Raw genomic sequence first — 13,952 nt, 5'->3', positions numbered from 1 at the left:
AAGGCTGGTACCAAACCCAGTTCCTCGTAAATCAAAGTTGTTTCCCCTTAACCTCCAGTGTGTCAGGATACAAAGAGGAAAAAGCAAAATAAAAGGTTGCTTTCATTATGATTAAAAATCCCAAAGCCTTGTACATACCCACATAGGGGACTCCTTCTTTCCTCATGCCATCAACAGTCTTCTGAAGAACAGTCTCTCTGATCTTCTGCAGCAAATCTTTAGAAATCTGATAAAAAAGGATTGGAAACCAGCGTCTGTAAAAAGGGAGGGCTTGGCTTTGTGTTTCTAAGAGCCAAGCAGAATTCTTGGATGGTCTTTTGCTCACTCCAATGGAAAGCTAAGAATGTTTTTCCCTCTATTTCTGCCCACAGAAGTTCCCTATCAAACAAACCCCCAACTACCTTAAGCCACAGCCAAAATTCACCATGAGCTTTGTTTGGCACAAAGCAGAACTGTGGCTTTAGGCCCTTGGTTCTGATGAGCAGCATTTCATGTACTTTAAGCCACAGCCAAAATTCACCATGAGCTTTGTCTGACACAAAGCAAACCTGTGGCTTTAGGCCCTTGGTTCTGATGAGCAGCATTTCCTAACTTAAATCCCAATCAGACACAAGGTTGCAGAAATAACACTGCCTGCTCTGGAATCCCAGGTAATTCAGTGGAGATACTCTCTCTTTAGAGAGGTTTTGGAGCTGGGGATTGACTTGGCCATGGCTGCTTGGGGCAGCAATTTCCATCCAGCAGAGCCCATCCCTCCTGCTCCTCGGCTGGAATGAACCATCCCCAAGGCTCAGTGACAGCTGCAGTGAAACATCCCCTGCCAGTCCCTCTTCCCCTCCTCATCAGCCCCTCCTCACCTGGGGAGCTGGGGAATAAGCTCCCATCCCTCCTGTGTTGGGGCCCTCATCTCCATCCATCAGCCTCTTGTGGTCCTGGGCTGGGGGCATGGGGGCGATGGTGACACCGTCACTGAAACACAGGCACTGAAACAAGGACAACAGGTAAAGTTCCTGGGATGGTTACAATTAAAGTGAAATTAGAGCTGATTTTCAGTGTGACAAAGGGATGTTGAAGAGGACAAACTCTGCCTCCCTGATAAAATAAATGATGGGGTTCAAAGCATTTGGCTTTTCCTCAGGAAGCAGGGACTCATTTTGTGTGACCTTCCTTCAGAAATCAATAAAACCTAGAAAAATTATACCATCAGCAGTTGCACTGAAAAGAAACACTCAAAAGGTTTAAAAATAATAAAATACTGCATGATGGAAATGACTCTTTCCTTTCCCCTCCCAGCCCCTGCCCTGGAAGGAAGGAAGGAATTGCATCCCTTTCAAGACTTCCTTTTCCTTGCTAATGAAGTTATTTACTTGTGAAATATTTAAAAATTATTTCTACAGCAGTTGTTTGTATCCTCAGTATCTTCAGAATAACAAAGCTGCTGGCATCCTCTGGAACTGGAGGATGTTGTGCACTCATACTGGGACTAATGGCAGCAATACTCAAAACCATTTTACAATGCTAATTATAAAACCAGCAAGGATCCAAAATGAGCCACACAGCTGTCTCTAACCAACACAATTTCATTTATAAGCAGGGAATGGTTTTAATTTAACTGATCAAATCCTCCACTCTGTAGGTGAAGGCACTCAGTGAATCCCAAACAATTTAGAACAGGTAGAACCAAAGTGTTACAGTGAGATGCACTTACAGAAATTTCTTCTCCTTCAAGAAGTTCTTCAACAACAACAGTTTCCCCAGCTGTGCCAAAACTCTTATCCTACAGTGAAACAAAATCTCTTCAGTTCTGTTTCAGTTTTAAACTACTGAAAATGCAACAAGAAATAGGTATTTTTAATACAGCCAAAAATGCAGCACAGGTTTGAGATGATGAATCCATTCTCCCCCCCAGGGATGTCAGCAGTGGTGAAATCCCTACTCCTCTCTTTGTCCTTAAATAAATGCAGGGTTTATTAGTGAGTATTTTCAAATGACAGAGGGTATTTGTGATTACTGAGCAATTCCTCATGCTCTGCCTTCTGAAATTCACCCCAACACCAGTGACAGCCAAGTCTCCAGTCTGCACTTCCACTGGATAAAAAGTGCAATTTTATCCAACACCTGGGAAGGGAGCAAGATTCTCACATCCCAGTGCAATGTTTGAACACTAACTGCATATTCTGGATAATTAAGAAATTAAGAACAAGCAGCCCACACTGCCAAGGTGATTTTGGGGGTCTCTGAAATCTCTAACTCAGGTGTTTTGTAGAAGACATTGGGCCCTGTTCAGGCATGAACTGTGCAGTGACCACAGACCCCCAAAATGTGACTGCAGCACCCATGCCCTGAGCCCTGAAGCACAAGTGTGTCCCAGAATGTGTCCCATGGATCAGCAGAGCTCCATGGAATCTCAGGGTGCTCTGCTGCTGACACCAGCTGAGGGCCTGACCTGGGAGCCTCAGCTCTGTGCTCCTCACTGGGCAGATAAAATTACTTCACTTGGCCTCACTTCAAATCTTGATGCTCCAAACACATCTGTGGAATATCCTTCCTCAGTGTGAACTCCACTGGAAATAATCCCAGAGAATCTGGCTGCACATTGAAGTGCTGTGCTTGGTGCTAATGGTGCTTGTGAAGATCACTGAGGAGTTCAGTGTGGGACCTGATGGATTGCAGGAGTCTCATAGAGTGAAATAAAAGGAATTGCATATATAAATCAGTGAAATAAGGGTGGGTTTTCATGAAGAATGGTTTTATTTTAGCCTGCAGGAACTGCACCTCAAGCCATAAATAAATCAGCTGCCCAAATAAAAGGGTGAAAGGTCTGATGTCTGACAGCCACGTCCCTGTTCCATGCAATAAGGAACATCTGTGGTGCCCTGAGGTGGTGACGGGCTGCTTTGGTGTCAGACATTCCTCCTCACCTGCATGATGTCAGTGACAGCTCTGCAGGCCTCCTCCTTGCTCGAAGCCACGATGACTCCTTTGCCAGCTGCCAGCCCACTGGCTTTGACAACCAAAGCAGGGAAGGTGGCGCTGCCAAGGCAAGGACACACATTCAACACCATCCTTGCAGGGACATTCTGAACATTTCCAGAGTTGAAAAATCAAAGTGCTCCTCAGTTTTCATGGCAACCTTATTGGGTAACACACAAATCCCACCAGGCTCCTCTCATTAGGCTCTGCCTGAGAAAGGTTCCTGCTTCTTTTCCCCACCAGGGAATTCCCTGACTGCTCATTACTGATTTCCATCTGGGAATTTCATCTGGGGTCACCTGCCTTGCACTGTGATGAGCAGATCATCAGTTCCTGAGTAATTCTCCGGGGTTTTTTTGGTGGAGAAAAGGGATAAGAAGGCAGCACAGATGGCTCTGGGCTGCTCCCTGCCTTTCCCCAGCAGGCAGACTGACAAAAAAATAACAGCTTGTCCTACATTCTCCTGTGAACGGAACACTGAACCTGCACTCCATTTCAGAGCAGGAGGAACCATTTCTCTCAGACTTTCTGCAGTTTGAGAGAGTCATGGTAGGTGATCCTTTGAAACCTTTGCAGATGTTTTATCCCAAAGGCATGGATACCTGGCAATCATTGGATTGGTTTGGATATTTACAGTGTCAGTAAGAATTGGTCTAAAATAACCAGAATTGTACCTGTTGATGAAGGCACATGCAGCTTTGGGATCAGTGAAGGATTTCCATCTGGCAGTGGGGATCTCATGACGATCCAGAAAGGCTTTGGTGAAGCTCTTACTGGACTCCAGCTGAGCTGCCTTTGCTGTGGGGCCAAAACACTTGATCCCAGCTGCTGTCAAGTCATCCACAATTCCTAAACACAAAATATGTCATAAATCACCAGGTGATTTATGGGGGTCAGGCCAGCCAAGCTGCACTGATTCCTTGAGCAGGAATGCCAGGAACAGAAGTAACCTGTGTCTGCAGTGCCTGCTCTGCTCACTGGAACCAGGAGCAGCAACCCTGCACCACTGCAGCCCCTCAGGATGTGCTGCCTTGGGAAGGGATGACAATCCCCCCTTGGTTTATGACACCTTTGAGCTAAAAATCAACATGAGTCTTTGGTGAAGATGCCAAAAGGTTTAAGCAGAAAAACTACCAGCATGTTTATAATTAGGTTTTTTTTAGCAAGACTCAGATTATAGTTATTTCAAATCATGAAAACTCCACAGGAAAACCAAAACTGGCTTTCCTGCTCACACACTACCCTTCAGAAATTCCTTTTCACCTCAGCACAACTCTGGATTTCAGGGAAACTGCTCCAGAGGATCTGTTTCCATTTAGACACTGCTGAGTGATGCACATATGAGGATTAAAATTTACTTTTCTTCTAAATGCTGAAGGCTGTGATTTCCAGCTTGTGTCTCTTACCAGCAGCAAGAGGAACCTCAGGACCAACCACCACCAGCCTGATGTCCTGGTCCCTGCAGAACTGGGCCACAGCAGCGTGGTCACTGACTGGAACAGCTGTAGGGGACACAAACAGGGAGAGATCCCATCCAGGGGTGCTCCTGAGCACTGAGGTACCCCAGAGCACCCCCAGCCTCCCCTTGTGGGAACCTGGAGGGGTGAGGCCCACACTGACACAGACTCACCCAAAGCACAGCCCCAAACCCCAGGCAAAGGCTCTGGCTGCACATCCAATGTCAGAGTCCTAAATCACAGAATCCCAGAATGTCCTGAGCTGCAGGGACCCCCATGGTGTTGGGGATGAAACCAATGGCTGGTGGTAGAATTCCAACTCATCTTTTTTATTTTTTCTTTCTTTCTGTAGTGCTACCTAAAAGTTGCACTAAACTGAGCCCTCTGGAAGCAGGGGGAATCAGAACTTTTTGTTTTCCATGACATTAAACTTAATTAAGAAGGGCACTGTGCTGTCATTATGGCTGAGGGTATGTGGGCTTGGGCTGTTACAACCATTATCTTTCCAAAACCAAACATTCAGTGTGATGACACTTGGAATGGCCCAAACTGTGCAAACAAAAGCAAAAGTCCTGCACCAAAGACAATAATGTCAGTTACGCAAAAGGCCCTGCAATTGCACAGCTTTTATCACGAATAAACAAAGCCAAGGTCTGCAGGGATGGGAGAAAAGAGATGAGCCCAGTGGGGATTGGCTGCTTGTGCAGGGAGGAGAGACACACACACACCAGGGCACGGGGCTGGCAAAGGGAGCACAGGATCCCAGCACCAGCAGGGCTGGAAGAGCCCTTTGGGACCATCCAGTGCCACCAGCAGCACCCAAACCCTGTCCCCAAGGCCACATCCAGGACACTTCCAAGGCCTGACCACTCTGGCAGGGAAAAATTATTTCCAATTTCCAATCTGACCTCCCCTGGTGTAACTTAGGGCCATTTTCTCTTGTCCTTTCCCCTGGGACATGGCAATACACTGGGACCTGTTGGTCTCCTCCAGCCAGTTTCTGGGGACTGAGGAGAGAGGAAGGGGATGACAGGATTTTGGTCAGTCTCACTGTGCTCCCCTGCTCTGGATGAATTAATTCATAGAATCATTGAACTGCCAGCTTGTTTGGGCTGGGAGGGACCTCAGAGCCCACCCAGTGCCACCCCTGCCGTGGCAGGGACACCTCCCACTGTCCCCAGTGTCCAGCCTGGCCTTGGGCACTGCCAGGGATGCAGGGGCAGCCCCAGCTGCTCTGGGCACCCTGTGCCAGGGCCTGCCCACCCTGCCAGGGAACAATCCCTGCCCATAAAATTTCCTGATTCCACAACAGAATCTACATTTTGTTATAGATTTACCCTATTCAGGTGGGGTGGTGAACACCCAGACAGAGCACAAATAAAATTCACCTCCTTGGCACCTCTTCCACAGCCCAAGTCTGTTGTTCCTTGCCTTCCACATGCAGCTGATGCCAGTTGACTTCTGGCTCACCCAAAAGCACCACACACCTGTGCCAGGGCCTGCCCCCACAGAGAACAGCTCCTAATTCCCAATATCCCATCCAGCCCTGCCCTCTGGCGCTGGGAACCATTCATCCTTGTCCCTCTCCAGGCAGGAAAGGAGAGAGCCTGGAATTCACCCCACATTTCTTTCTGCAGGTCTGATCTCAGGGTATGAGCAGCGAGTGTGGCACAAGATTTGCACGATGGAGAAATGTCCTAACAACAAACAGGAAGGAACAAATTGTGTTGTTTATCCATGATTTTAACTTTCCTCCCCAATAACATTTTTCTTGGGTTGTTGGCTGAAAGGGGACGTTTCTGTAGCTGTGTTTGACTGCTTGAAACAACAGCTGAACATCCCTTTGGAACCTGACAGGAGGACCCTGGCCCAAGGATTTCAAGGGTGGAGGTTAAATTTCAGAGCACAAGTTACACTGAGAGGTAAAATGTGACAGAAGGAGGTGTCAGGATGGTGAACTCCATTCACAGACACACCTATTCATTCAGCAAGCCATTGTCTGTCCTTCTGCACCAAAACTGCCCAGATAATCCACCTAAATTAAATATAAACCTGTATTTAGGCACCCAAACTAAATCCCACTTTATTGCTGGAAACAATTACCAGCTGAGATCAACCATATTTTTTTTTCTTACTTGAATATAAAGTTTGAAAGATTTAAGGTTATTTATAATTTTCAGCTCACTTGTTTGTGTTTCAGTAATCACCCAAGACCCAGAGCTGCAATCCTAATTAAAGGCAATTCCATGACCCACAAAGGGAGGATGAAGTCTCAGAGCAAAATCTTGATGATACCAAAAAACACCCAAAAACCAGGGAAGGAATGTCCCAGATATTCCCAGATATCCCAGGTGTTGTTGCCCACACAACATCACAGGGCTCATGTGCTTCTGTCAGGCTGTTCCTCATTTTCCACCCTGAGTTAAATCAAGGCCCCAGTGACAGCACTGGAATTCCTGAACAGGTGAGACAAATTCTTTCCTTAAAAACCAACATAAGTCAAACTCTTCATAAATTCTAGGCCCTTCCTGGGGTGGTGAAGATTTCTCTCCCAAAGCACATGTGCAGAACAAAACCATTTATTCCACATGGAAATTTCACAGACCTGGCTTGAGATCAAGCTTTTCCCACTGCTGGTGCAATGTTTTTTATGGGATGAAAGAGAGAAAAATCCAGGGGGGGGTTTAAAAAGCAAAGCTTGAAAAAAACAACAGGAATTCCCATTCCACTGTAGCCTGGCACTGACCCCATTTAGCACAAGGGTAAAAGGGGATTTTTTTACTTTCTGATCTTGTCAAGCTCTTCCTTCCAGGCCTCCCCTCAGAGGCCAAACAGAACAAAACACTGGAGTGAGGAGCTCACTCATGAAGCTGTGACTGGACAAAGAAATTCAGGACAAAGTTGTTTCAAAGGGCTGTAATTAAGCATTCCAAGGGAATTCTGTTCAATAATTACCTGCTGTACAAGGACCTGGCAGCACTCACATTTCCCTGAGACAACAACACACAAAGCTACTCCCACAGCAGCACAAGTGCACAAAATGGAAGTGTCTGATCCACATTCACATGAATCCTGTGTTACCTTGAACTCCACATCTTACACACGTTCTGAAGGGAAAACTGAAGTTTTGGGCAGGTTAAAGCCCCTAAATCAGGATCTGTTGTGTAAAGGACACAGGAATCTCTGTGATCTGGAGTGGCTCTCTGTCTGTCAGCTCCTCAGACCAGGCTTTTTTGAAATGCAGCTCCAAATTTTGGATGCTCAATTTGCAACAACTAAAGCTTGATTTGTCAAAATTACTAACTATGAAAAGTCTCAATTACAGCCAGTCAGAGCTCCAGCCAAGCAGGCAGAACACAGAGAAATATCTGAAGATAACCTTGATTTCTTAAGGTCACAAAGACAAAGGAGTGAATTATGCTCCCAGTGACAGAGTGTTCTTGTCACAGGCTGTGGGGATCATGGGGTTTCAACACAATTCTGAGAGCACAAGAGGGAATTTAGGTGCAACCACAGCATCTATCCTCAGCTGGATCCCAGAGGAACAGTTCTGGCTGAATCCTCCAAACCCAAACCTAAAGAATGAGACTTCCCAGCAGAGATCTTATAAAATTAACTGCACAATTTACACAAGGCTTTGTTCAAATATTTTTTCTCTTATTAACTGCATCTAAGATCTATTTCACATGCCCAAAACCTTAAAAAAATGATAATCCATCATCATCATCCATCATCAGTTTGTTTATGGGCTATGTTGATTTATGGGGTGCTGTTTTAAAGATGACTTGGTTAAAGGTAAAAGTTATTATTATTTATTTCTAAAATAAGTTATTTTATGGGAATAGAATTTTTTGTGGAGGGTATAGGATTTTTTTTGTTTGAATTTTTAATGGGATTGTAGTTATATACATTAACCAATAAATCTTAAAATGAAAGAAAAAAAGCTTTTTTAGCTTTTTACCTAGCAGAAACTAACAGTAAGGTTAGGACTAAGTCTTTTGTCCTTGGGTGTGCATGGCAGCCATCTTGACATCTTCAGTGTCATGCTTTTTATAAACTACAAGAACATAAAATTTGGTGGGTGATTGGCTGATGATTTATGATAATGGTTTGTATTTTTATTTGGGTTTTTTGGGTGGGGTTATTTTTGGGGTTGGTTCTGTGTTTGTTTTGGGGTGGTTATGAAATGATGATGATAGTTGGTCATTGTTTTTGATACTAGGAAATACAGAGGAAGGTTAATTGAAAGTGATGATAAGTGATTTGGATAATGTAGGGATATATGGTTTAATTATTTAATGGAAAAAAATAAAAAATGCCAAGATAAAAAAAATGTGTGAGAGGATTTAAATATCAGTTCAGCAAATCAAATTTAATTAGCAAACCAAAACCACTATACAAAAATTAATATTTCCACTCAGCTTCAAACTAAAACCACCACAATCATCATCATCATTATTTCACTATCATCATCATCATCATCTTTTCACACTACCAGCTGTGATTTCAGCTCAACAACATCCTGGTTGAATGATCAAATTTAAAATTGGTGATTTTTGTTTTTACCTGAATTGGAGATTTTGCCGTTGTCAGCCGTGCCTGCATTTCCTGGAGCCACAAACACGTGTTTGACGTGGGGGGACTGGGCCAGCTTCCAGGCCAGGGCGTGCTCCCTGCCGCCGCTGCCGACCACCAGCACCCGCTCTGCCATGGCCCTGCAGCACACAGGAAACACCTGGGGTCAGCTGGGGAACGGGGGGACAGCTGGGGCTCCAGGGACCATGCAGGGCTGGAGAAGGTCATCAGGTACACACTGAACTTCATCAGATGCACACTGAACTTCATCAGTGATACACACTGAACTTCATCAGGTACACACTGAATTTCATCAGTGATACACACTGAACTTCATCAGGTACACACTGAACTTCATCAGTGATACACACTGAACTTCATCAGGTACACACTGAACTTCATCAGTGATGCACACTGAACTTCATCAGTGATACACACTGAACTTCATCAGGTACACACTGAACTTCATCAGGTACCCACTGAACTTCATCAGTGATACACACTGAGCTTCATCAGGTACACACTGAACTTCATCAGATGCACACTGAACTTCATCAGTGATACACACTGAACTTCATCAGGTACACACTGAACTTCATCAGTGATACACACTGAACTTCATCAGTGATACACACTGAACTTCATCAGGTACCCACTGAACTTCATCAGTGATACACACTGAGCCTCATCAGGTACACACTGAACTTCATCAGTGATACACACTGAGCTTCATCAGGTACCCACTGAACTTCATCAGTGATAAACACTGAGCCTCATCAGGTACACACTGAACTTCATCAGATGCACACTGAACTTCATCAGTGATACACACTGAACTTCATCAGGTACACACTGAACTTCATCAGTGATACACACTGAACTTCATCAGTGATACACACTGAACTTCATCAGGTACCCACTGAACTTCATCAGTGATACACACTGAGCCTCATCAGGTACACACTGAACTTCATCAGATGCACACTGAACTTCATCAGTGATACACACTGAACTTCATCAGGTACCCACTGAACTTCATCAGTGATAAACACTGAGCCTCATCAGGTACACACTGAACTTCATCAGATGCACACTGAACTTCATCAGTGATACACACTGAACTTCATCAGGTACACACTGAACTTCATCAGTGATACACACTGAACTTCATCAGTGATACACACTGAACTTCATCAGGTACACACTGAACTTCATCAGATACACACTGAACTTCATCAATGATACACACTGAACTTCATCAGGTACACACTGAACTTCATCAGTGATACACATTGAACTTCATCAGATACACACTGAACTTCATCAATGATACACACTGAACTTCATCAGATACACACTGAACTTCATCAGTGATGCACACTGAACTTCATCAGTGATACACACTGAACTTCATCAGTGATACACACTGAACTTCATCAGATACACACTGAACTTCATCAATGATACACACTGAACTTCATCAGATACACACTGAACTTCATCAGTGATACACATTGAACTTCATCAGGTACACACTGAACTTGATCAGTGATACACACTGAACTTCATCAGGTACACACTGAACTTCATCAGTGATACACACTGAACTTCATCAGTGATACACACTGAACTTCATCAGTGATAAACACTGAGCCTCATCAGGTACACACTGAACTTCATCAGTGATGCACACTGAACTTCATCAGTGATACACACTGAGCTTCATCAGGTACACACTGAACTTCATCAGATACACACTGAACTTCATCAGTGATACACACTGAGCTTCATCAGGTACACACTGAACTTCATCAGTGATACACACTGAGCTTCATCAGGTACACACTGAACTTCATCAGTGATAAACACTGAGCCTCATCAGGTACACACTGAACTTCATCAGTGATAAACACTGAGCTTCACCAGGTACACACTGAACTTCATCAGTGATAAACACTGAGCTTCATCAGGTACACACTGAACTTCATCAGTGATACACACTGAACTTCATCAGTGATACACACTGAATTTCATCAGGTACACACTGAACTTTATCAGTGATAAACACTGAGCTTCATCAGGTACACACTGAACTTCATCAGTGATACACACTGAACTTCATCAGGTACACACTGAACTTCATCAGTGATACACACTGAACTTCATCAGGTACACACTGAACTTCATCAGTGATACACACTGAACTTCATCAGTGATACACACTGAGCTTCATCAGTGATACACACTGAACTTCATGATACACACTAAACCTCCAAGGCTCAGCTGACTCAGAGCACAGCAGGAACCCATCAGGAAAACCATCCTGGGTCTGACTGGAAACTGCTCCCACTTACAGAAATCTGGGATAGAGGACAAAACCGTGCTGAGTGAGCAGGCATGGGGTTTGCAGCCTAGAGAATCCCAGAATCCCAGGATGGTTTGGGTTGGGAGGGACCTCACAGCCCACCCAGTGCCACCCCTGCCATGGCAGGGACACCTCTCACTGTCCCAGGCTGCTCCAGCCCCAGTGTCCAACCTGGCCTGGGACAGGGATGGGGAGTCCACAGCTGCTCTGAGCAACAATTCCTTGGAGAATCCAAACCTGCAAAGGTCAAAGCCCTTCTGATGCACCCATGGATCAGATGGAGCTGGTTGAGGCCACTCAAGAGACTTTAGAGGCAATGACTGAAAAGCTCTGAACACGTCATGGAAAGGAAAGGCTCCAAGCAATGAGATAACACAGTAACTTCCAGCTCTGGCTTTCCTTGCAGAGAACAACCACGAGGCCAGCAACAGGTGGAATTAATAAAGGAGCTCACTCACACAAGGTAGAGTGGGGTATCCACTGCACTCTCCCATTGCAGTGAGGCTTGGAAAAACACATGGACATTGTGCTGGCCAGTGGGAGCACGGGTGCCCACGTCATCCCCTGGGTGTGCACACCTGGCTTACGCACGTGGGGCTCACAGCAACAGGACAGCGTGTTCTCTGAGAGCCAGGAAACCTCTGCTCCCTGAGACCTGAGACCCACTGCCCTGTGTACTCTCACATATTGACTGATGGAGGAGTTCACTTGCACTGACAAATCCATCAGAATTCAGAAAACAAGGAAGGATTCCAGGAAGGAAGGACATAATTTATAAACTAATTATGTATGTCCATATTTGGAGCTAAAATAATTGTTTGGATTGGGAGAGACCTTTAAGTTCATCCCATTCCAACATGCCTACCATGGCAGGGACACCTCCCACTGTCCCCAGTGTCCAGCCTGGCCCTGGGCACTGCCAGGGATGCAGGGGCAGCCCCAGCTGCTCTGGGCACCCTGTGCCAGGGCCTGCCCACCCTGCCAGGGAACAATTCCTCATTGCCAAGATCCCACCCAGCCCTGCCCTCTGGCACTGGCAGCCATTCCCTGGGTGCTGTCCCTGCAGGCCTTGTCCCCAGTCCCTCTGCAGCTCTGCTGGAGCCCCTGCAGGCCCTGCCAGGGGCTCTGAGCTCTCCCTGCAGCTTCTCCTCCCCAGGTGAGCCCCCCCAGCTCTCCCAGCCTGGCTGCAGGGATCAGCTCCCATCTCCCACTGCTGGGGGAGGAACAGAGCCCAGAGAAGGGTTCAGGACAAAAGGAGCCAGGAGTGCCCCTGGTGTAATCCCAGCACACACAACACAGAACCAGGGTCACCCTCCTCACACCGCCGGTCACTGACCCGCACGTGGCCAGGGCCCCGGTGAGCTCAGAGCCCCCTGTGCAGGAGGGCAAGAGGGGATGACAAAAACACAAAATACATCTTAGAAAAGGGGAAAAAACAACACAAAATCCAGGAAATTTCTAAGGGAAAAGCAAAAATGATCCAAAGCATATTTTCAGGTGAGGCAGGGATGTGCCCTGCCCTCACATCAGCTGCTGCAGCTTGACTTGACCAAAGCTGCCCTGATGAGGGAAAATATTTGCATTAGGCAAAACATCCCGACAGAACAAAGTCAAAATAAATGTGGATAGAAGAAAAAAATAGAGAAAATGAACACTGAGTTGTTTGCTATCAACTAAACACGCCAGAGCTAATATCTAATGGTAGTTCCTTGCTGGGAGAGACCAACAGGCTTCTAATCCAGTGTTGGATCAAATATAGATATGGCAGTTACAGATATGTTTTAATTATAAAACACCATGATTACTTGCAATAAAAAAGCTCAGGTCAGGTTAAAAATTATCAGTTATGGTATAGAAGTTTGGGAAACCACATGATGATCAATTCTTTTATATTACAACTCAAGCAAGAAGGAAAGGTAAAAGAATGAGGGATACAATAAAGGGTGAATTAGATAAATACAGTAATATAACAGTAAGGTAGAAAAGCACTGATCACACAGCAGGCAGTGTCTCTGAAGTCAAATGAGCATTGCCAGTGGCCACTAAACTGTATACTTTTTAAGGCAAATTTTATCAAGAATAAGTTGAACTATACCCAACATGATTTTCCGAAAATAAAAAAATATTTAAAACTTTTAACTTTTAAAATGTTAAGAAATTTAAATTTAAAAATGTTAAAACTTTAAACCAGGATGATTTTAAACTACTCACTGTGTGCTGTGTGTAGCAGGCTGAGGAGAGCAGGATTCAGGAGCTCAGAGGCACAAAGAGAGCAAAGATTGGCAGCCCCTGGTTAAAATGTCCCTGTCCCAACACTCCCGCCCCGCTGATGACCCTGCAGGCAGCCAATGGAAGGGACTCCAGCCCTTCCAGCTGGGGACAGGGGACAGAAACTTCCCTACAAGTGCTCTAGGAGTGAGAGGCAACAGGAGGAGCAGCTCATCCTATTGTTTCTAACTTCTGTCTCATCCCAGGTATTCTTTTTTTATAGTTAAAAGCTGTTCATTACCCAGCTTGTGAGCATTCTCTTTATATCTAAAAATCAGGATCCGCACTTTTGCAATAAATAAAAATTACTCTAT

General features: G+C 45.2%; 1 protein-coding gene across 1 annotated transcript in view; it reads right to left on the bottom strand.

Annotated features, from left to right (window-relative positions):
• The window catches only part of GART (phosphoribosylglycinamide formyltransferase, phosphoribosylglycinamide synthetase, phosphoribosylaminoimidazole synthetase), a 38,334-nt gene that overhangs the window by 19,463 nt on the left and 4,919 nt on the right, over positions 1-13,952 (bottom strand). The window contains exons 3-9 of the mRNA XM_054293753.1: positions 8,997-9,145; positions 4,380-4,475; positions 3,648-3,822; positions 2,922-3,033; positions 1,709-1,777; positions 858-983; positions 139-226 (exon numbers count right to left, since the gene is read on the bottom strand). Of these exons, the coding sequence (XP_054149728.1) occupies positions 139-226; positions 858-983; positions 1,709-1,777; positions 2,922-3,033; positions 3,648-3,822; positions 4,380-4,475; positions 8,997-9,141 (811 nt within the window). The 5' untranslated portion in view covers positions 9,142-9,145. The remainder of the gene's footprint in view (positions 1-138; positions 227-857; positions 984-1,708; positions 1,778-2,921; positions 3,034-3,647; positions 3,823-4,379; positions 4,476-8,996; positions 9,146-13,952) is intronic.

The sequence above is a fragment of the Melozone crissalis genome, unplaced genomic scaffold, assembly GCF_028551555.1.
Source record: "Melozone crissalis strain CALT ecotype California unplaced genomic scaffold, PUWL_Pcris_2 ptg000187l_1, whole genome shotgun sequence".
Classification (NCBI taxonomy): Eukaryota; Metazoa; Chordata; class Aves; order Passeriformes; family Passerellidae; genus Melozone; species Melozone crissalis.
The sequence above is the reverse complement of the archived record's forward strand: the minus strand, read 5'-3'. Positions and strand labels throughout refer to the sequence as shown.